Source organism: Acipenser ruthenus, chromosome 58 (assembly GCF_902713425.1).
Source record: "Acipenser ruthenus chromosome 58, fAciRut3.2 maternal haplotype, whole genome shotgun sequence".
NCBI classification, from domain to species: Eukaryota; Metazoa; Chordata; class Actinopteri; order Acipenseriformes; family Acipenseridae; genus Acipenser; species Acipenser ruthenus.
In genome coordinates, this window is record NC_081246.1 from 3251712 (window position 1) to 3275984 (window position 24273).

Here is a 24273-nt window from a genome sequence, read left to right on the forward strand (position 1 = left end):
AGTAAGAAAGTTAATTAATGTCAGAATAACACTATGTAACACAATTTTTGTTCCTGGGTAGTAAGTGTTATTTCCTAATTGCTTATGCCTCAAAAGTATAGAAAATGGCTATTATTCCCCACAAACTTTGCTTTTGTGACCAGGACAGTGATATTTTGAAATTTACCTATTTCCAATGAGAAAACGGGCGAATTTGTGTCTTTTCGTTCACATAAAGTCAGAAAAAAACAACATATGAATCCAAATTAACATGTATTTATACTAAAGTAATACAAAAATGACTACAAAAGATTTAGAAGTGAGTAGTTTTTCGAGATTTACGATTATACTGTAAATCACTTTCACGAATCAGCCCCCAAATGTAGTCTCCCATCATGTTCTCGTTATACTGTCCTTGGTAGCGGCGTTCAAAGTCCAGTATATCCTGGTGGAAGCGCTCGCCTTGCTCCTCCGAGTACGCTCCCATGTTCTCCTTGAATTTGTCAAGATGAGCATCAAGGATGTGGACTTTGAGGGACATCCTACAGCCCATTGTGCCGTAGTTCTTCACCAGAGTCCCAACCAGCTCCACATAGTTTTCGGCCTTGTGATTGCCCAGGAAGCCCCGAACCACTGCGACAAAGCTGTTCCAAGCCGCTTTCTCCTTACTAGTGAGCTTCTTGGGGAATTCATTGCACTCCAGGATCTTCTTTATCTGTGGTCTGACGAAGACACCGGCTTTGACCTTTGCCTCAGACAGCTTAGGGAAGAAGTCTTGAAGGTACTTGAAGGCTGCCGACTCCTTATCTAGAGCTCTGACAAATTGTTTCATAAGGCCCAATTTGATGTGCAGTGGTGGCATCAGCACCTTCCGGGGGTCCACCAGTGGCTCCCACTTGACGTTGTTCCTCCCCACAGAAAACTCGGTCCGCTTGGAAGGGTCCACCATGCAGAAGTAGCAGTTGCTTGAGTGGTCAGTGGGTTCCCGCCAAATTCTTGGGATAGCGAACTTCATGGCTCTCTTTTCCCCTCTGTACCATCCTACAAAAATATATTTATTTCACCCAGCACTGAATCTATCTGGAATGTTCTGGAAAATAGGTAAATTTCAAAATATCACTGTCCTGGTCACAAAAGCAAAGTTTGTGGGGAATAATGGCCATTTTCTATACTTTTGAGGCATAAGCAATTAGGAAATAACACTTACTACCCAGGAACCAAAAAAAAATTTGTTACACGGTGTAATGAATACATTAAGTTTAACAATGGATGATAATCAGGTAATAATTCAGCTTCAATGTGACATGTCAATTATAAGTAAAAGCAAGCATTCATCAACATTTATATTCATTTTTCTAAAACAGAAATGTTCTTAAATCAGTAAGCAAGTAGCATGAATATAACATGAAAATAGTTTGACTGTTTGAATATATAGGAGGCAGGACAATTTTAAAAATACAAACCCAGTAAATTCTAATTAACAGGATACTGTATTACGAAATCATAATCAATCTTTAGCAATCTGTTTGATTATATTATATCCCTTAATTAGAATCCACAGCACCTAAATTTAACACCCATTGTATTTGTTCTTAGTCATTCTATATCTATTCTATCACCAATTTAAATTGTTAAATTAAATTGATTCCACCAGCTATTACACTTGCCCCTAGTCTTTTCAGTACAGCGACTTATGGCCACACCTTGTTTTACTTTATAACTCTCTCTCTCTCTCTCTCTGCTTACACATGTATTACATTCCCACATATAGATTCTGTCAAATTTCTTTTGGTTGAACGTGGAATACCCAATTTGTCTTGCAGTTGATCCAGGTTATGATTAAGTCTTCTGTGGTTCCACTTGCAGTAGTTTGTCTGTATTCCTGGTCAGACTAATCCAGTCACACTCAGTGACTGGTGGGGATCTCTTGCTGTAATTTTGACATGAGCCGACAGTCAAGTTCTCTTTACATCCTTTTTTGTATTTAAGTTTCTTACAATTTCAACCAAATTCTGGGGTGTTCCTTCTGAATATGGCGATGAGCTATGTTACGCCTGCTCTTCCCATTCTGTGACCTTGCTTGGTAGGTGTTGATAGCACGCTTCTTTTTTTCTGACTGACTGTATAACTCACTGGAACAAAGAACAGCTTCACTCTTAATCAGAATTATTCCTTTTACAACATCTGACCTTGAGAGCCAGCCCGTGCCCGGCTGTCTCATATTTATTCATCCAGGCTTAGGAATACGGGACAGCAAAGGGATATTGCTTCACTCGTGTGTGAATTTTATGGTGTCTTTTAAGGCTTGATAAGTGACTGAAACTCTTCAGACATTCATTACATTGATAATATTTATCTTGGTGGGAATCTCTTGCTGTAAATTTGACCAGTGCCAGCAGACCAAATCAGTTCATTAATCTATTGGTTCAGTGTTTGTTGACCTTTCCTCTCTTCGATGGCGATCCAGTTGGTACAGTTCTCTTTACGTTCTTTTTTGTATTTAAGTTATATGGCGATGAGCTAATATGTTAGGCTGTTGTCCGTTGCTCTCCTCTTTTGTGACTTTTCTTAATGTTGGAGGCAGCGTTGCAGTTAAGATGTTACACCTGCTCTTCCCATTCTGTGACTTTGCTTGCTAGATGTTATTATTATTATTATTATTATTTCTTTCTTAGCAGACGCCCTTATCCAGGGCGACTTACAATTGTTACAAGATATCACATTATTTTTACATACAATTCCCCATTTTTACAGTTGGGTTTTTACTGGAGCAATCTAGGTAAAGTACCTTGCTCAAGGGTAGAGCAGCAGTGTCCCTCATCTAGCATTGAACCCACAACCCTCCGGTCAAGAGTCCAGAGCCCTAACCACTACTCCACACGCTTCTTTTTTCTGACAACTCACTGGATCAAAGAACATCTTCACTGTTCCGTGAGAACACTTGTTCTGCCAACATCCGACCTTGAGAACCAGGTGTATCCATGCTCAGCTGTGTCTTATTTATTCAGAGGCCTGTTCAAGGTTTAGGAATTCTGGCGAGCCGGTCTCCCCTTTCCAGGCTACAGTGTTACAAACTTCTTAACTTTCTTTATTGTGTTAGATCATTACAGCAAAGTGTAACCTTTTACATATGGTCCTACAGAAGTGACTAGGAATAAAACTCAGATTACCTGTAATATGCTTTCTTTGTAGTATAATGCACTCCACACTGAGTGAACTATATAGAATAGCCAATTATTTTTAGGCTCAGCTCACCGCTACCACCCCCGGGCTGACTCGGGAGCGGTGGAGACGAACACACGCTGTCCTCCGAAGCGTGCGCCATCAGCCGACCACTTCTTTTCACTCTGCAGACCCACCATGCAGCCACCATGAGCTACAGCGTTGGAGGACAATGCAGCTCTGGGCAGCTTACAGGCAAGCCCGCAGGCGCCCGGCCAGTCTACAGGGGTCCCTGGTGCATGGTGAGCTGAGGACACCCTGGACGACCTAAGCCCCCCTCTAGCCACCCTAGGGTGGGACCTGCAGAACTTGCCAGCAAAGTAGCAAGTTGGAGATTGGAGCAATGTAAACATTGATTGGGGTTAGGTAGAACCCTTGTGAAGCAGGTAGCTGAGGTATGATAATAAATGTGGATGGAAAGACTCAGAGGATGACTTCTGTATTCATCTGTATGACCTTTAATTTAAAATGTGTTTATTTATTTATTTTAACCAAGTAGGGTTTGTACTTGTTCAGATAGCTATAGCTCTTTAGTGTTGCCGTTCAGTCTTCTGCAGCTATCATCAATAGCAAAGTATGGTGTAAACATCATCCTGTTGTTCTGGACAGCAGATCACTGCTCCACTGCAGGTGCAGAGCACCACTTCCGCTATTTCCAGTATCTCAGAAATCCAACCTTAGGCTCAGTGAGGAGCTAAGAACAAGACAATAAGAACTGTCATGGACGAGTATGCCTATATATCCCACTCAACAATTGATTGGATTGTGTGCCATGGCTGATCCATGCTGACAATTGTGGTAGATGGTGTTACTCTGTATTGAGAGAAACAAAATAATCTTGTAAACTAGTAATCGAGGTGGTGTGGTCCAGTGGTTCAAGAAAAGGGCTTATAACCAGGAGGTCCCCGGTTCAAATCCCACTTCAACCACTGACTCATTGTGTGACCCTGAGCAAGTCACTTCACCTCCTTGTACTCTGTCTTTCGGGTGAGATGTAATTGTAAGTGACTCTGCAGCTGATGCATAGTTCACACACCCTAGTCTCTGTAAGTTGCCTTGGATAAAGGCGTCAGCTAAATAAACAAATAATAATAATCTTGCAACTGTTTTTTTTTCTTAGCTTCTGGGATCAGATGAGATCAGTCTTACTCCACGTGGTGTAGCCATAGACTGGATCTATTACTCGTGGAGTACTCTCTGTGCCGAGTATATCTGGAATGCTATTGTTGAGTCCAGCAAGAAGGCTGTCTGGATTGTGATGTTTATTGATTATCTACCCTTGTTTTAACTGGTAAATGGTTTCCAATGGACCCTTCAGAGGTTTGCTTATCCTCTGCAGCACTATATACTACATGAATAGTCCCCTCAGAACTCTTTAACGTTCAGGAGAGGGTGAAACCTCTCCCACAGAGCCAGCATTGGTATAGACACAGCGGTGTACTCAAGCACAGCCTCCTCCGGACAGGAGTCTGTGACAGCATCCAGACTAGCTGCTGCGTGCAGAGCACAGCTGATTGCCTGATTACCGGCTACTGTGCCTGTGAAAAAATAAAAAAAACTTCATACCTTAACACAGTGGACACTGCCTCAGATCAGCGTAGGCAGGAAATCTCTTTTTTTTCCTCCAGCTGTACAGGGAAATTTACTGAACCACTCCCACAGGGAGTGGTTCAGTAAACAGTAAACTCATGTTGCCATTCTGTTCTTGTGTTTAAAGAGGATGACCGTCTTGTGTGGTCATGCTGGAGCCCTGGAGCCCTTGTCTGGAACTTTGTTTATTTTTATCACACAAACATGAATCACTGCTACAAAGAGCAGGACAACACACTAACCCCCGGAGTGGAGGGGCTGTTAAATAAAATAAGCATAACTCACTGAAACTAGAAAGGCAACAAAAAAACAAATATATTTATATTATTAATTTCTTAGCAGACGCCCTTATCACTTTATTTTTACATACAATTACATTATTTTTTTTGCATATTATTTTTACATACAATTCCCCATTTATACAGTTGGGTTTTTACTGGAGCAATCTAGGTAAAGTACCTTGCTCAAGGGTACAGCAGCAGTGTCCCCCACATGACTTGGGCTTTGGCATCAGAAAATATTATATCAATGATCTCTGGGTTATAGATCAGCAATATGGAGACCAGGAGTTCCCAATATGTGGAGTGCACCAGACAAGGTTAGAACCCTATTTATCAAGAAACTTTATTCTTTCATTTTCAGCAAATATCTCGGTATTTCAGTCAGATTTACTCCTGGTGTTAATGTGTTTTCAAGTGTCAAAAATTATATGAATTCTCTCGTGTCCTTCAAGACCCTGTAACTGAATGAACTTCTTCCCACATCCAGATCAGGGGTAGGGCTTCACTCTTGTGTGAATTTCATGGTGTCTTTTAAAGCTTGATAAGTGACTGAAACTTTTCTGACATTCACTACATTGATAATATTGATCTTTTTGGTGAGACCGCTGGTGGATTTTAAAGGAACTTAAATATGTGAAACTCTTGCCACATTCAGAGCAGTGATAAGGTTTATCTCCTGTGTGAATGCGCTGGTGTGATTGAAGACTTCCTACTCGTGTGAAACTCCTTCCACACTCAGTGCAGTGATAAGGTTTCTCTCCTGTGTGACTGCGCTGGTGTGATCGAAGACCTCCTAACTGTGTGAATCTTTTCCCACACTCAGAGCAGTGATAAGGTTTCTCTCCTGTGTGAATGCGCTGGTGCGATTGAAGACTTTCTAATCGTGTGAAACTCCTTCCACACTCAGTGCAGTGATGGAAGTTCTCTCCTGTGTGACTGCGCTGGTGGATTTTAAGCTGTGATAAATAACTGAATCTCTTCCCACAGTCCATGCAGTGATGAGGTTTCTTTCCTGTGTGACTGTGTTGGTGTTTTTTAAGGCCTGATAAACAACTGAATCTCTTATTACATTCAGCACAGTGATAAGGTTGATCTTCTGTGTGAATGCGCTGGTGTGACTCAAGACTTTCTAATTGTTTGAAACTCTTCCCACACTCAGTGCACTGATGAGGTTTCTCTCCTGTGTGAAAGCGCTGGTGTTTTTTAAGGTCTGATAAACGACTGAATCTCTTCCCACAATCAGCACAGGGAAATGGAGTCCATCCTGTGAGATTTCCTTTAGCAGCTAGAGAAACAACGAGAAAAAGAAAAAGGTTATTGTACAGCATTCTTACAGCATTCAAAATCCTAAAAGGTATAGACAATGTCGACCCAGGGGACTTTTTTGACCTGAAAAAATAAACAAAGACCAGGGGTCACAAATGGAGAGTAGATAAAGGGGCATTCAGAACAGAAAATAGGAGGCACTTTTTTACACAGAGAATTGTGAGGGTCTGGAACCAACTCCCCAGTAATGTTGTTGAAGCTGACACCGTGGGATCCTTCAAGAAGCTGCTTGATGAGATTCTGGGATCAATAAGCTACTAACAACCAAACGAGCAAGATGGGCTGAATGGCCTCCTCTCGTTTGTAAACTTTCTTATGTTCTAAATTATGTTTCCTGACAGTCTGCTGACCGTGAGTCTTGTCTTGTAGACAAGCGCCGCAAACAAAACTCTATTAAACAGAGTTTTATAATTTATGCTTTGGAAACGTTGGTAACTGTATCCATAAATGCAACACAACACCGCAGCATTTTATATGTTACACACGAGAACGAGATTTCTGAGTTTAGTTTATGTTGAGCCGAGTAGAATATATGTTATTAAAATTGAACATAAACGGTCCCATGGATTAGTGATAGAAGCCAATGCCTGGCTTCAGCACAGGAAGCTGTGTCCTCGCAGCCTTGGATCAACAGCTGTGGCCAAATGTTTGGCATCACCCTGTGGAAATGAACTAATTCTGCTTCATAAAGTCAAATATTGAATATTGAATTACATAGAACCTCCTTCTGCTGCAAGCAGTACACAGAGCATGCCTCTCTGCTTCACTGAGTGACAATGTTTATAACCTCCTTCTGCTGCAGGCAGTACACAGAGCATCCTCTCTGCTTCACCGAGTGACAATGTTTATAACCTCCTTCTGCTGCAAGCAGTACACAGAGCATACCTATCTGCTTCACTGAGTGACTGTTCATAACCTCCTTCTGCTGCAAGCAGTACACAGAGCATGCCTCTGCTTCACCGAGTGACAATGTTTATAACCTCCTTCTGCTGCAAGCAGTACACAGAGCATGCCTCTGCTTCACCGAGTGGCAATGTTTATAACCTCCTTCTGCTGCAAGCAGTACACAGAGCATGCCTATCTGCTTCACTGAGTGACTGTTTATAACCTCCTTCTGCTGCAGGCAGTACACAGATCATGCCTTTCTGCTTCACTGAGTGACAATGTTTATAACCTCCTTCTGCTGCAGGCAGTACACAGAGCATGCCTATCTGCTTCACTGAGTGGCATACAGGTGTCAAGGTGGAAGAAGCTTGTGTCCCAACAGCTAGAATTATCTTTGGGGAATATGCAAATTACTGATGGAAAATGTAAACAAACTGAACTGTAAAGAGCTTTCTGCTGAAGTCCAGGGAAGAAGCCAAAAATAAATAAATGACTCCCTAACTCAGTGTATTCCACAGGCTTTCTTCCCCTCTTTCAGTAAAGACCCCCTCTATAGATCTGCATTCCAGTTTCACTCACCTCTCTCAGTGATGCTAGAAGGTGGGGTTTCCTCCTGCAGGCTCCGCTCATTGGCCTGGTCACACCCCAGCTCAGTCACTTCCTCCTTGATCTCAACAGTCCTGTCTGCAGAAACAACCCATCGAATAGGAAGCTCTGGGCTGATGTGAGCTGCTTCCATCTCAGAAACTTCCTTTGAGTGAGGCTGATCCGTTCTCACTGAAGAAAAGGAGACAGGACTGGTAAATCTGGTAATTGGTCAGTGCATATAAAGTGCACTCATTTTAATCTAAATGAACTCTAACCCACTCATCCAAAAGACTGACTGTTCCGCTTTAGAAGACAGTAAGAATCATTCTAATGTTATTAAACTATGTTCTATATGTTCCTGATATTCATTTCCATCTTAATTTAAATTCCCCCGCACTTTGGTTTATGCAGCAGACTGAGGTAACTCACAAAAATCACATGGGGCCATTCTACAATAGAAATGTTTGTTATCTTAGGTAACCATTAACATCAGACTGCTTAACAACACATGTAATAAATAGTAGCACTATTTTTGCGGTTTTTGACGCATTTCGTGCATAACTGCAGTAAAGTATTAACATAAAAATAAAGTTATTATGGAATAAACCACACATCAGCAGTGGTGATTCTAGAGCACAGCACGCATCCCCCATCTTCTCTTTTACTCTTCACACTCATCTGACTTTTTTCTGAAGTAGGATTATTATTATTATTATTATTTAGCAGATGCCTTTATCCAAGGCGACTTACAGAGACTAGGGTGTGTGAACTATGCATCAGCTGCAGAGTCACAACTACGTCTCACCCGAAAGACGGAGCACAAGGAGGTGAAGTGACTTGCTCAGGGTCACACAATGAGTCAGTGGCTGAGGTGGGATTTGGACCCTCCTGGTTGCAAGCACTTTTCTTTAACCACTGGACCACACAGCCTCCTAGGATGTCTAATGTTGCTTACTGTATCAAATGTTTAATGCCAACCCTCCACGAATACGCCCCAATCGCATACCTCACACCACGCTAGCGTCACAACACTGTAAAGTGAATAACAAACTAAAACCGGGCTTCGTTTTGCTGTTGTTCAGTGTTGTTTGAGTTTCGTTTTGAAATGGATACGCAGACATTGCGCTGTACTTTACTGTACTAGTATGACTTACATTTCAAAGTAAATTATTTGTTCATCCTTACCTCTATTATTTCTCTCTGCTTACGTGGAGTGGCAGGTGTTTCTGTATTCCATTTCAAGTCTTCCGTTTCGGATCAGAGCCGTCTCAAATAGTATCTACAATGAAAACTGCTCAGTTACTTAAAAAAAAAAATACAGTGCGGTCCACAGATAAACAAAACAATTAAAGCCCCAACCAAACACTACAAACCCCATGCGCCTAGCGTAAGCTTTGGAACCACAAAACCAATTGAGCAAGCGCAGCGCAAACACAGAGCAGTGAAACTGGCGCCATTTTGTACAAACAACAGTTCATTACATAGTAAAACATAGAGCAATAGGAGCCAATATGGCGAACCCTCGTATCCAGTTTCATACTCCCTCACCCTCCTTCTCATCGCAATCCCACCTTGCTTCAACTGGGAGGCGAGCCAGTGACGCTTCCATTTCAGTACAGGAAACAGAACTTCATGATTCGTTTACGCTGAGGAGCATTGTAGCGGTCGCTGGTGAATTTACAGTGTTGCGTCTCCTGCTGTTTAGACTATTTAGGTTGCGTTGAAGTTTTATCCCCAGTCAGCGTGTGAGCCGTAGTTGCAGAGAAGTTAACTTGTCAGCATAATTATTTACTGAGAAAACAAACTCGCTTCTAGCGGAGCTCTGCAGCAGGATTGTGAAAGACGGAAGTAAGACGAGTTTGTTGTGTGTGCGCTTTTTTTTTTATCGCACCAGAAGAATTGCTGCAATATATCTGAATGCGACTTTCCCAGTTTAACTAAAAATCAGTAAAGATGGACGTCAGTGTCTCCGTGTCGTTCCTTCAAGACGAGCTCGCCTCTACCATCGAGCACGCAGTGAAAGCGGCTGTAGACACAGTCTTGTGCGAAATCACAAAAGTTGTCGGCGGCAAATTCACTGAATTCCAAATGGAAATGGCTGGAAAGGAGAAAGAGAATGAAAGTCTGAAGCTGAGATTGGAAATATCAGAGAGCGAGTTGAAAGCGGTGCGGGAATGCATGAACGCTGCAGATGCAGACATTAAACAACCTCTCAGAAACATGAACACCGACTGCAATGAACAAGACTTTCAGAGGAATGAGAACCAGGGATTATTCACCAGAGTTCAAGGTAAATTGAAGCTATTGGTTAGCATCTGTATTTTAAATTGTAGACCGCAACTAAAATCAGATATAGAGCCTTAATACTGCATCGTACAAGGGGAAAGCAGCAGCAGGGCTGGTAGGTGACGTCATCACACATAAGGACATAAGCCCGATATACGCTCCTTGCAAAGGAGCCGGCTCTTTTCTTCAGCGGTATCGGCGCTATGCTTTAGTGCAGTGGTTCCCAACCTTTTTTGGGTACTGTACCCCCAAAACACTTTCACCTTGATGAAGTACCCCCTTATGCGTGTGTGACCGGTGTGATTCCTAGATTAGGTGTAAATTTGACTAAATTAGGTTTAATATCAATATTATTTGTCTGTCTGTCATTTACCTGTGAATAATGATAATGTATTACTATAATAATACTCATACTTTTATCAGTTTAATATTTGTATGACTTTTTCACATCTTCAAGAGTCCAGACCAGTTATACAAAAACAAAGATCAAATTTTATACACATAGTAGCAGCCTACTCTCAATATCGCCCATATGTATAGACTTGCGTATGACACATGAGGACTCACCAATCAATGAGAAACTTGACCCTGTCTCTCACTCATAAGCTTTGTCAGTCTCGGGGACAGTGTGGCAACAGCAGTTATCAGGCTTTTCTCCAAGTTGAGTCTGTTCCTGTGCTTGGTCTTGATTATGGTCATAGATGAAAATGTCACTTCACATAAATATGTAGATCCAAATGGCAGCAGTTCATTCAGTGCATGTTTCCCCAAATCAGGATATTCCTTCTCCACATCACACCAGAACTGTGACAGTGTTGTCTCTGAGTACCTCATCTTCAAGCCACGGTCTGAGGACACATCCAGCAGATTTTCCTGCAGTCTGGTAGGAATGTTGTTGTTCGTACTTTCAGTCATGAAAGGATTACGCACCCAGTCAAGTTTGGCAGACTTGTTTTCAATGTCAGGGAAGTAGGAGTTGAACTCACTGTTGAGTTTGGATAAATGTGTGCTCACTAGTTGCACCATAGGAGCTCTGTCAACATCACCTGTAGAAAGGTAGGTGTCAAGCTGCTGGAAACAACTTATGTCCCTATCTTCACATTTCCTCTCCCAGAGTTTGATCTTCTTCATGAATCCACACACTTTGTCATACATGTTTAGAATGTGTGTGTCTTTACCTTGCAGAGTTAGATTCAGGTTGTTCAGTTTGCTGAACACATCAGCAAGATAGGCAAGGCGGGCTACCCAGTCTGTGTCCTCGAACACAGCCACAAGGGGGTGTGAGTGCTCTGACAGAAAAGCACGCACTTCGTCGCGCAGCTCAAAAAGCCTCTGTAGTGTTTTCCCTCTCGATAGCCAACGTACGTCGGTGTGAAGCAGTAGCTGCTGGTGCTCAGTCCCACTGTCATGACAGCGCCTTTCAAACAGTCTGTGATTCAGAGGCCTGGACTCGATAAAGTTAATCACTTTCACTGCGTCATTCAAAACATCATGTAACTCAGGACTCATTCTCTTGCTGGCCAGTGCCTCCCTGTGAATGATACAGTGATTCCACTCAACGTCGGGGTTGACCTTCTTTATTTGGGCAAGTAATCCTTTCACCCTCCCAGTCATTGATGCCACACCATCCGTGCACAAATGAGTACAAGATTTCCAATCCAGATTGTGCTCTGAGAAAAAGCTGTCAATAATGTGAAACACATCCTCACCCGTAGTGCTCCCCGTTAGCTTCTTGCAGAACAGAATGTGCTCATTAATTTCCGAAATGTCTCTGTATCGCACAAACGCAATCAACTGGGCTTCCCCGTTGACATCGGTCGATTCATCCAACTGCAGAGCAAATGAACCGGAATGTTTTAACTTTTCCACCACTTGATCAACAATATCAACGCCCATGTCATCGATCCTGCGGCACACCGTGTTATTTGACAATGGTACAGTCTTCAATGCATCAGCTGCTTTCTTATCAATCATTGTTTCTGCGAGAATAACAGCAGCAGGCAAAATTAGCTCCTCAGCTATAGTAAACGGCTTTTTGGACTTAGCCACAAGTAGCGACACAGCATATGAGGCTTCCAGTGCTTTGGTTGATACTGCAGTTGCTTTCTTTAATTTCTCTTGACTTCCCTTAAATTCCGACAGCTTTCTATGGAAAAACTCTGCTGTCTTTCCCACACAGGAAAGATGCTTGGTACTGAGGTGCCGTTGTAAATGGGCTGGTTTCATGCTATTATTTGAGAGCACATCGCCGCAGAGGAAACACAGTGGCTGAGGCGGCTCTGTAGGTGTGGATGTGAAACCGAAGAGGACATACTGTTCATGAAATTGACGGTACTTTGACTTGTCAACTTTCTTTCTTTTCTCCACGTGTTCACTTGACCTGCCGCTAGCGTTGCTGCTGCTTGGAACAGTGCATTTTTTCAGCCATTGATCCATAGCTAGTGTCTTTCTTCTACTCAAAGCTAGCTGCCTGTTACCTGAAATCGTGAGTGACTCTGGCGCGCGGCCGCGGAGGAGCGAGCGAGGGTCAACTGGCAGGAAGTGGCCAGGGTGAATAAAAAATACACTCTGAAACTAAAGTAAAAAATTGTCCTATAAATACAAAATAAACTAGAGATTTCACACCAGTGACCTCAGTAAATGTTTTCCTGCCTATTGAGATTGAAATAACTTGAACATATGAATTGTTTGGAAATATTTTTCCCAATATTTATTTTTTTTTTTGCACATTTTTGAAAATCTTCCCACGTACCCCCTGGGGACTGCCCACGTACCCCTAGGGGGACGCGTACCCCCGGTTGGGAAACACTGCTTTAGTGCGAGAGGACCCGGGTTTGTGCCTGCCCTCCGCCTGTGTGTGGATTGTCTTGCCCTGTGTGATGCGCCTGCCTGCGGAAACTGAGGTTCACTACAATATTTTGTGTTTTGTTTTAGATCTACACATTTTGAGAGGTTAATCCTCACTTAGGGGTTGGAAGGTATAAAGTCCACGGGATGATAACCCTAAAAATAGCATCTATCTATCTATCTATCTATCTATCTATCTATCTATCTATCGACTTGTTTTGCCTGACGGAGTGATTGCTGTCAAAGATCTTCTATATACACAAGATAGTAAACTCCGCCTTTTCTTCTGTCCCTGTCGAACCAATGAATCATGGGAATCAAATGTGCCGGTAGCGACTTGTCCCCTATCTGTATAATGTGAAATCTTTCCTATTCCAAACTTTCTCTTTTTAAAACGGTTGCATTTTTAAACACGATTCACATAGATTTATTTAGACACCCCTCCTTAACACATACGTGTTATTATTTCTATGATCGATGTTTTCACCTGGCCTGTCGAGAGCTCTTTATCGCCGAAGTGCTGTCAGAAACTGCCACTGGCATGCATATTCATGAGCAGTCATGCATATTCATGAGCAGTCATGCATATTCATGAGCAGTCATGAATATGACTGGTTTGGTAGCAGGTAGATTAGGCCTATTATTATTATTATTATTATTATTATTATTATTATTATTATTATTATTATTATTATTATTGCAATTACTACTACAAATAATACTATTACCTCGGGGGTGTTCCGCATTTAATTGTGTCAACACAGTAAAAAAAAATAATTAAATCAAATATCCGTAAATCAAATATAAAGTTTAAGAGGATATAAGTAAAACATACATAATACATTAAGAACTACTACTGTTAGAGTATTCAAAACTGTTCAGTCATGAACTGCAACTGAGAACTGAGAACTGCGCTTAGAATATAAATACAAGCTGATCATTTAAAAATGAGACGTACATTTCCATCTTTTTAAATAAAGCAGTTGCTTTAATTCATAAGACTTAAACATACACAGCATTTAATAACAGACACTATTTTCAAAGTAGACATTGTATTTTTAATAATAGACACTGAATGCGTAAACAATACATAAGGAAAGGAAATGAACAGACTTCAACCTAATATCTGTGATTTCTTATTTCATAAAAGTCCTGTTTGGTTTGAGCAACCACCTCTCCAGAATGAGGTCAGCTTGGAGTCACCCTGGTGTGTTTATCAGTAGAGTTCTGAAAAGCCTGTGCAGGAAGGGAAGAGTTAAAAACTTGTACACATTTGTTTCCCACAGATACTGAAGAGAGACCTGCTTTCAATGAAGCAGAGGAGGGGCCAGTGATGGAAGCTGTTTACACACAAGAGGAAATCTGTGATCAGGAGTGGTGTGGAAGAATAATGGAGATTACAGACCTGACAATTGTAGAAAGTAAAGAGATCCCTGAACTTGAACCGGTCCACATTAAAGAGGAGGCCGTAGAGCTGGAGTGTGATCACATCACAGAGGAAGTTTATAAAGAAAATAAAGTCAATACGCTGGTGGAGAATATAGTTAAGATGGAATCTAGCCCTTGTGATTATTGTCCATCTGAATTGGTCTGCATGAAACCCAATCAGCCTGTCTCTGAAGACACTGGTTCTAGTGTTGGAGAAGAGGGCACTGTGCTGGGGTCCATTCAGAGGAAACATCACCCCCCTCAGGAAAGAGCTCCAGATGGAAAGGAGGAAGGAGCGATGCCATCCACAAGCAGCACAGCCTGTGAGTAAAGCTGAGTACAGCAATGCAGTCACATGAGTATTAACAAACAGAGGTGGACTGTGCACACTGGAGAGTGTTTGCTTTACTACACATTTTCCTGCAAACATCTAGATTCAAACTAGAACAGTGAATAAATGCTTTAGGCTGTTTGTTTGGGGGATGGTTCAGTTCCTTGGGGAAATCACAGTTTTCTTATGATGCAAATTGGTCAATTTTATGTTACCTAATTGTAAACCTGTATTTACATTAGTAAATACAGGTTTAAGCTGGTATTTGTATAACATATCTATTATTATTATTATTATTATTATTATTATTATTATTATTATTATTATTATTATTATTATTATTATTATTATTATTATCACTTTTATCCAAAGCAACTTACAGAAATTAAACAAAATATAATATTTAAATTAGTCTTAAATTGAAAAAATGAAATTTAAAAATAAAAATACAGACGGAGAGAAATGGCAGATGGAAAGACATAGAAGACATATCAAAGCAAATGAAGAATTATAAATATTTAAAATACACAACTAACTAATTAATAAAAAAAAACCTGACATTAGAACACAGAAACATCCTGGAACAGCCTCAAAATAGCCAGTGTCCTTTCCCGATATTCTTACACGATTGCCGCACACGCTGCTGCTCACTCCAGCAGGGAAGATGAATCCATAGCAATCCTTAATCAGAGGCAGTAGAAACAGGTGTGTCCAAGATTAAACTTTTAGCATAGATGTGATGGGCAGGGAATCATTCAATGATAAGGGAGCAGTGAAAATGGCAGTTAAGATAATTGATTTTAAAACCTCAGCAACAAAACCTTTAACAAGGAAAAGTTTCACTGAACAATAAGGGGAGCAGTGAAAATCCATTTTCAATCACATTCTCACTGCTTCCCCAATCATCTGCTGTTGAACGTTGTCGATGTTTTAGGTAGTTTTAAAATTAATTCTGCTTGTCCTCATTGACACCCATTATGTAAAAACAGGCTGACATTAACATGAGTGGATTCGACTGTATTCTCATCAGAGTTCACTCTAGGAGTTGTTCATGGTTATGAGGGAAAGCTCTATAGAAGAGTGAATGTGTAAGAATGCTGTACAATAACCTTTGTCTCTTTTTCTTTAGCTTCTAAAGCAGATGAAGGAGAACACGACTCCACTCCATCGCCCCGCTGTACAAACTCCTCCAGCGGCAAACTTCAATGCAAGAAACGCAGAGAGACGACACCTCAAGAAGAAAATGTGAACAGATCGAGAGCTCAAATTCCTTCTGTACAAGACAGACAACCACTGATTCTGGAGAGTGCAGAGACTGCACGTTTCCATCAGTTAGGCTCTCCTAAAACTCTGAATGGAAGTCGCACAGGACGGACTCCATTTCCCTGTGCTGATTGTGGGAGAAGATTCAATTGTTTGTCACAGCTGATAATCCACCAGCGCGTTCACACAGGGGATAAACCTCATCACTGCTTTGAGTGTGGGACGAGTTTCACGCAGTTACAAAATCTTAAAAGACACCAGCGCAGTCACACAGGAGAGAAACCTTATCACTGCACCGAGTGTGGGAAGAGATTCAGTCGTTTGTCACACCTTAAAAGGCACCAGCGCAGTCACACAGGAGAGAAACCTCATCACTGTAATGATTGTGGGAAGAGATTCACTGAATTCGGATGTCTTAAAAGACACGAACGAATTCACACAGGCGAGAAACCATATCGCTGTAATGCTTGTGGGAAGAGCTTCACTGAATCAGGAAATCTTAGAAAACACCAACGAATTCACTTGAGAGAAACCGTGCTGTAGTTGTATGTGTGGTACAGCTGTATAGTATTTTGTTTGACTATTTTTGTAAATAAGTTTAGAATTGTTTTATGTTCTGCATTTTTTCCATTTATATTAATATAATAAAGGTGAAGGGTGAGAAATTAGGTATTTTTTGAGTGTGGGCAGCAGTGTGGAGTAGTGGTTAGGGCTCTGGACTCTTGACCGAAGGGTTGTGGGTTCAGTCCCCAGTGGAGGACACTGCTGCTGTACCCTTGAGCAAGGTGCTTTACCTAGATTGCTCCAGTAAAAACCCAACTGTATAAATGGGTAATTGTATGTAAAAATAATGTGATATCTTGTAACAATTGTAAGTCGCCCTGGATAAGGGCGTCTGCTAAGAAATTAATAATAATAAGTGTACCATACCACGTGAATGTTGAAGTTCTGTATGAGTCATTGAAGGTTCACCATTTCCTGTCTGCATTACCACAGTTACTAATGTCTGTACTGCTTTATTTCATCAAAAAATACTTTTGCACATCCCCCCAAGTTACACAGAAAGGCAACCATACAATATATTGAATTCACAGTGCATAGCTTAGAATTCTAATGTTGTTTATATGCTTGTAATGGTATTTGTTGTCTACATGCAGTATGTGTAGGTGATGCTTGATTGTAGGTTTCTGAAGTATTGCTCACATCTAGTATCAGAAGTATCTAGCTTCTGAATAAACTTTTTTTTTGTTAAGTAGTCTTTTTCCTTGTTAACACTAGAACCGCCACAGCAGTCATTTTGACAGTTTGAGGTTTTCAAATTTAAATTACTCTGCGTGTCTGAAAGTTATGCAGTTGTCTGTTTATGACTTTAACTAAATACATGCATTAAATACCCTGACAGCGTTTGGAAGGCAGGATCGCAAAAATAAGGAAGTTATAATCCCGCCCACCTAGAACTTCAAAAGCCATCATTTTGACTGACTTTTACAATACATGTTTTTATTTTGAATATAACCTACAATATTCTATTTTATTTTCATATACAAGCCTGTTGTTATCTCTACTGGACCTGGCAGCCATCAATTCATTCATTTTGTACAAGGAATTCACCGGGGAAAATATCAGTAGGAGAGATTTGAGCAAGTGTATTTGATATATGACGGTGTATTGCTGTATTTAGATTAGGGCACTTCCCTTAATGAAGTTACCGTAGCTTGACGCGTGGGACAAGGGTTTTGTTGTAGCCATATGTTCAGTAATCTTATAAGAGAAAATGGTAATGCTAATTTTCAGTTTTTATTGGTAACAGTTAGGGACTTATGAATAATAATAATAATAATAATAATAATAATGAGTAAACAGTAGAATAGTTTAACAATCGTGTTTGTAAATAAAGATGGTATTCATTCAGGTTACACAAATAAACATATAAAGAAGAAGAAGCATGTATGAATGGAATTAGTGTTTTTTGAATAATTAATCCTGTTACTATTTACACTGCGACCCTGTAAAGGAGTAAGCAGTTAATGATAATGGATGGATGGATGATCATTTGTTTAATTGTAAAAGACACTGGATTTCACCATCTCATTGAATGTCTGGAGTCTCATTTCAAGCTGTCCAGCAGACAGTATATATCCGATACTGCACTGCCAGAACTGTACAATGCTGTTTTAAAAAACATCCAAATGCTCATTGAAAGGGATGATATATTTGCTGTAAGCTTTGACAGATGATTTGAGCTCCAATGTTTCGCTGATGTCAATGCTGAACTTAACAGGCCGATGGATTGACAAGAATTACAATTTACAGAAGGCAGTGCTCAGTGCCCTGGAGTTTAGCGACTCCCACCCGGCCACTTATACTGGAATACTGGAAAATTCAGCGGACCAAAATCCCAAATGTGATTGTCAGAGATAACGGAAGAAACATGGAAAAGGCAATGTTAGACTCTGGTTTGCCTAGTTTACCTTGTGTAGCACATAGAGCTCAGCTTGTTGTGAAGGAAGTTATCACAACGTTTTGACAAACTGGCTTTTGGACATAAAATTGTTGGACATTTCAAATACTCTTCACTGGCCTAGTCCCGTCTACAGGGAGTAAATGCTGAACTTGGGAATGCGTTTTAAAGAGGTTACAGCAGGATGGAAATACTAGGTGGTACAGTACTTTCTATATGCTTGGAGCAGAAACGTGCTCTAGGAGGTCATGCTGTCGACAATGAAATTCCTGCAACCATCACCATGTGTCAGTGGGGGTTGATTGAAAAGGCAGAGCTAGTCTTAGCACCTTTTGAGGAATTAACACATGGAGTATCTGCGTCGTCAGCATCTGCATTGGATGTTATCCCATGCATGGTAGCATTAAATAGACTTCTGAGCAAAGATACAGATTTAGACAGTGGAGTTAAAACTGTGAAGAACACACGGCTGGGGGCCAGAGAAATATGGATAGGTGAAATTTAGTCCACCCAAGATATAAGGACAGATTCTTTATAGATGCTGAGAAAAAGCTGCAAGAAAAACTAATATTGTTGACACACCTGGAACAAATGGACGTTAAAAAGACTGTCACAGAAATAACCTGTTAGAAACCAAATACACCAAATGGCACCCAATACACCAATCTCAGCTTCAGACTTTCATTCTCTTTCTCCTTTCCAGCCATTTCCATTTGGAATTCAGTGAATTTGCCACCGACAACTTTTGTAATTTCGCACAAGACGGTGTCTACAGCCGCTTTCACTGCGTGCTCGATGGTAGAGGCGAGCTCGTCTTGAAAGAACGACACGGAGATACTGACGTCCATCTTCACTGGTTTCAATTTGAGACTCGAGTAGCAGAATCCTCATTTCTTTAAATGTATTTATGTTTTGCTGCAGAATTAACATGCATATACAATCAGCACTACTTCTAGTGTGATAAAGAAAGAAAACACAGGACAGTCTCGCCTTACATTGCAAGGAATAACTTTCAGTCTTTCAGAATCCTGCAGGGCTCTGATAAAACTTAAAGCACTTTTTTTTTTCTCAGAATCATATTGCCAATTTAAACATCTATGTGTGTACAGCTGACGCGCTCCAAATTGACTCTTTGTTTCAGAACTCAATGCAGGTAGTAAACGAACCAAAAAAAAAAAGTATAAATCATTAGTTAACAGTTTTAGCCAACTTAAATACAGTACTTTAAAATCAGCTGTGGCTGCATACCTCTCTCTCTCTCTCTCTCTCTCTCTCTCTCTCTCTCTCTCTCTCTCTCTCTCTCTCTCTCTCTCTCTCTCTCTCTCTCTCTCTCTCTCTCTCTCTCTCTCTCTCTCTCTCTCTCTCTCTCTCTCTCTCGCGTTAACGAAGCAAGCGTTTCAATTCCCTGCAACGTAATGGTAGCGTCACTTGTAGTGGGCGTGCCGAAACAAACCAACCCCGCGTTTCGAGCCTGATTGGCTAGTCTCCCTGTCGAAACAAAGGCGGGATTGCGACGGGAGGTTCGGAAGCTGGATCACGCTTTCCGCCATGTTGGCTCCGAACTGCGATCTTTTCCAATGCGACGTGCTTGTTGCAGATCCGAAATGGCGCCGGTTTCCACTCTCTGCTTTGTACTGCGCGTGTTCAATGAACTTTGTAGACAGAGCTGTTGCGAGTGCGCGGGTCATTGTATTTTGTTTATTTTATTTTTAACGGATTGGACTTTTTTTTTATCTGAATGATTTTAGTTAAATTGACGGTTTAGATGTGAAACAGAAGTCTTGGGATCGACGAAAGAAAGAAACAACAACGACTTGAGAGAGAGAGAGAGAGAGAGAGAGAGAGAGGTAAACACAACTGAACTGCTGGTAATTTAATTCACGTTGAGTTTTCATTCATGCTACAGTATACACTTCAAAACGGAATTCAAAAACAACTGACGTCGTGTAATCAAATTGAATCTAAAATAATTGAATCTGTTCAGTCTTGAACAAAGAAGACTACGCGGCGATCTGATTCAAGCGTTTAAAATCCTAAAAGGTATAGACAATGTCGACCCAGGGGACTTTTGACTTGGAAAAAAAGAAACAAGGACCAGGGGTCACAAATGGAGATTAGATAAAGGGGCATTCAAAACAGAAGATAGGAGGCACCTTTTTAAGGGTGGAATAGCCCCATATGCATGTATTTTGCAAGTTTCTTCAGTCTGTTGCAGGACACAGAGGAATTCATATTACAAAGGTGCAGCAGATATCAAGAACATTTCAAATAAGGCTTGATGTGTGATTTTAAATACTATTGGATTAATACATGATATAGTTTACTAAATTCAAATAAAAGCACTTTATATGCAATCTGAAATGACAAACTAACAGTCTTGTCTCCTTTTCTTCAGTGAGAACGGATCAGCCTCATTCAAAGGAAGTTTCTGAGATGGAAGCAGCTCACATCAGCCCAGAGCTTCCTATTCGATGGGTTGTTTCTGCAGACAGGACTGTTGAGATCAAGGAGGAAGTGACTGAGCTGGGGTGTGACCAGGCCAATGAGCAGATCCTGCAGGAGGAAACCCCACCTTCTAGCATCACTGAGAGAGGTGAGTGAAACTGGAATGCTGAGAATAGGGGAGTACAGTACATTAAGGGGTCATTTATTTCTGTTTTGGCTTCTTCATTTTGCAGAGGATCTACATTCCTCTAGTTAAACCTTCTGTGCATTTTACTTTATTAGAACGCAGTTGCCATTCCAGTTTGTTTACATTCCCATTCAGGCTAACCCAGGGTTTAATATTCAGGCCTACGTGACCAAATGTACTCTCTTGCTTATTTTTTTCAATTGAAATGAAGTCTTATCTTAGCAAGATAAAATAAATTATGTTCAGATTATTTTAGTTCTATATGGTTAATATTTCTAGAGTTATGTAAAATGCATTTTATTTATATAACACTAAATAATAGTTTAAAATAATTTGCACCGGAAAAATTTTTCAAAGGTAGCTATCAATGCCAGGACAGCGTACGTCAGCTCAATATTTTAGCATCTGATATTATGCATGTAGTTTGGACTGTACCTGTCTAGCTGTGAACATGTCAAAGCAGTCTTCCAATGAATTACCCACAAAAACAGTCACAGGCAGATCTGCCTATTGCTTCATCACAGTGATATAATGGGCAGTGTTTACAGTAGTGCTGTGACGAACATGTTCGGATAAGCGCTCATAATTTAAATATTCATTCGGATATTAGTTCGTTTTTTCAAAAAGTAATAAAAGCCATTATATTGCTCTGAACGCAGACAGAGACAGCATAGCAGCAGGGGGCGTGGCTTCTGTGTGTGTGTGTCTGCCTTTATTTTACATCAAGACCTTACAATACATAACATGTTAAAATAGAAAAATATCCCAGGAGTAAAGAATAAAATGTGTAGGGCTTACTTTACCCCAGTGAATTAACTACAAAACAAAGGATGCCAACTAGCAGTTCAAGTTAAACGTTGTTTTGTTTATTCCTGAAATAAATAGTACATAAAGTTGACAACGCATTTATTTTTTTTTCATTCCTTGCCATTGCCGTTTCTTCACAGTAAACTAGCGGCCATCGACGCGTTTTCATAAAGTAATAACATGGGGTTTACTTGTGGCTTTTTGTAGCTGAACGAAAACTGAAATTCAACTTTAAAAAGCCTTTTTTCTGTCCTATGAGATTCTGACTCATTCTAAAGCAGCACAACACATTTTTGTCCCAGATGGCGTTCCATAGAGATCACTAAAGGTGCGAACGCATGATCTGGTTTGTTTACTTTTTGCTGTCTAAAACTTTTAAATAGAGGCTCCACAGCTGCTGTGTTTTTTTTAGATATATTAATCTCACATATCACATGGAGCTCTTTTTCATTTGCCATTTTTTGAAATTGTCTCGCAAATTCTGGTGAGACGGTAAATAAGTGCAAGGTATTTTATCATTTGTAGCGAATACGAACATCTGAGTTTTGTATCCAAATACATGTCAAAAAATATTCGTTCGGATATTTGTGCCAGCAGCACTAGTTTACAGTTGGGTTTGCTGTGTTCTGTGGCACAAGGTATGCAGAGCGCTGTTCAGAAGACAGTACAGGACAGCACAGGTCAGTGAGTCTTGTGTCCTGTGCTGTCCTGGCTGTGCTGGGTCTTGTGTCCTGTGCTGTCCTGACTGTACTGAGTCTTGTGTCCTGTGCTGTCCTGACTGTGCTGAGTCTTGTGTCCTGTGCTGTCCTGACTGTGCTGAGTCTTGTGTCCTGTGCTGTCCTGACTGTGCTGAGTCTTGTGTCCTGTGCTGTCCTGACTGTGCTGAGTCTTGTGTCCTGTGCTGTCCTGACTGTGCTGAGTCTTGTGTCCTGTGCTGTCCTGACTGTGCTGAGTCAGAATGTATCAGATTTAACTCATTATATGATGTTAGCACAGAACTTATCATGCTGCATAGTCTTCTTTGTTCAAGACTGAATCGATTCAATTCTTTTAGCCTGTCTGCATACGACATGCCTTTTAAACCCGGGATAATTCTGGTTGCTCTTCTTTGCACTCTTTCTAGAGCAGCAATATCCTTTTTGTAACGAGGTGACCAGAACTGAACACAATATTCTAGGTGAGGTGTTACTAATGCATTGTAAAGTTTTAACATTACTTCCCTTGATTTAAATTCAACACTTCTCACAATATATCCGAGCATCTTGTTGGCCTTTTTTATAGCTTCCCCACAGCTGTAATAGCAGATAATTTCTTATACAAAAACTAAGAGTTGCACAACAAATAAAAAAATAAATAGCAAACCAAAAATTTCCTTTGAAATACAGAGAGGACTACAATCTAAATGGAGGGATCTACTTTCCATTGCATATAAATATCATGTTTTAAAAATCAGCCTTTCAGTGAAAAAAAAATGGATATTAAACACAAAACTATGTTTTTCTTGACGGTACAAAGACAGGAAATTGTCAGGTGAGGCCGCCACTGCGCCCTTACCTGACCCATGTTCTGACCAGGCTTTCCAGCACACACTGCTTAACTGGTACAGTAGGTGGGTTCACTTCAGACAACATGTGTAGTCACCAGTGGGTTGCTGAGGACTCAAAAGTTCTCTGAAATATCCTCATAGATATCCTTTAGAAGTTTACAAGAGTCACTGTCATAAATGAATAAGAAAGATGTATAAAGTTCATGGATTGATTGGCTGGAAAATGCTTGTGTAACATATTGTCTCCTTTCAATGATCTCATTACTAGAATCCCTAAAGGGACATGGTGTAAATTAGAAAGGGAGGCTACTGTCTCGGCAGCACGACTTACTATCTTGTCAGCACGATAACACAAAATGCACACAAGATAGTAAGTCGTGCACGAGATAGTAGTGACATCATTAGAGTTAAAAACGTGTACAATTGTCTTTCACACAGATCCCAAAGAGAGCCATGCTGTTCCTAAATGTGAAGCACAGGAGGAACCAACGATAGAAGCAGTTTACAAACTAGAGGAGTCCTTTGACCAGGAGTGGTGTGCAAGTCTAAAGCAGGTTACAGAGCTGACATGTGTTAAAGATGAAGAGCACCCTCAACTGGAATGGCTTCCTGTTAAAGAGGAATTCATAGAACAGGAATGTGTCACCATCAGAGAGGAAGTTCCTAATGAAAATAATGTCTGTACACTTGAGGAGAACAACAAGCTGGGATCCAGCCTGTGTGATGATTGTCCACCTGAATGTGAACTGGGATTTAAAGGTAATTATACAAAACAAGAAACATTGAGCTGCCTGTTAACCT

General features: G+C 40.7%; 4 protein-coding genes across 5 annotated transcripts in view; 2 read left to right on the forward strand and 2 right to left on the reverse strand.

Moving 5' to 3' along the window:
* The window catches only part of LOC117967275 (zinc finger protein 239-like), a 52806-nt gene extending 43196 nt beyond the window's left edge, over positions 1-9610 (reverse strand). The window contains exons 1-2 of one of the 2 annotated variants that reach the window (XR_009320360.1): positions 9443-9610; positions 9057-9150 (exon numbers count right to left, since the gene is read on the reverse strand). The gene's annotated coding sequence lies outside the window, so the exon portion shown is untranslated. Of the gene's footprint in view, positions 1-9056; positions 9151-9419 lie in introns of both variants that reach the window. The other variant, XR_009320361.1, reaches the window with a different exon arrangement.
* LOC117971128 (zinc finger protein 397-like) overlaps positions 1-17219 on the forward strand; it is a 186936-nt gene extending 169717 nt beyond the window's left edge. The window contains exon 3 of the mRNA XM_059018034.1: positions 15893-17219. Coding sequence (XP_058874017.1) covers positions 15893-16569 — 677 coding nt within the window. The 3' untranslated portion in view covers positions 16570-17219. The remainder of the gene's footprint in view (positions 1-15892) is intronic.
* The window catches only part of LOC131724953 (oocyte zinc finger protein XlCOF26-like), a 275201-nt gene that overhangs the window by 190398 nt on the left and 60530 nt on the right, over positions 1-24273 (forward strand). The gene's annotated exons all lie outside the window — the stretch shown is intronic.
* LOC131724959 (gastrula zinc finger protein XlCGF7.1-like) lies at positions 5210-8056 on the reverse strand. The gene is made up of 2 exons (XM_059018131.1): positions 7863-8056; positions 5210-6357 (listed from the first exon to the last, which is right to left on the reverse strand). The coding sequence occupies exons 1-2, from the start codon at positions 8020-8022 to the stop codon at positions 5561-5563; spliced, it is 957 nt and encodes a 318-aa protein (XP_058874114.1). The 5' UTR covers positions 8023-8056; the 3' UTR covers positions 5210-5560.

What these genes read in the sequence shown, in the direction of transcription:
- LOC131724959 (XM_059018131.1), bottom strand. Translation starts at nt 8,022, where the DNA reads ATGGAAGCAGCTCACATCAGCCCAGAGCTTCCTATTCGATGGGTTGTT. An exon ending in TTCTAGCATCACTGAGAGAG is followed by an intron (nt 6,358 to 7,862) that starts GTGAGTGAAACT and finishes TTGTTTCTCTAG; the next exon opens with CTGCTAAAGGAAATCTCACA.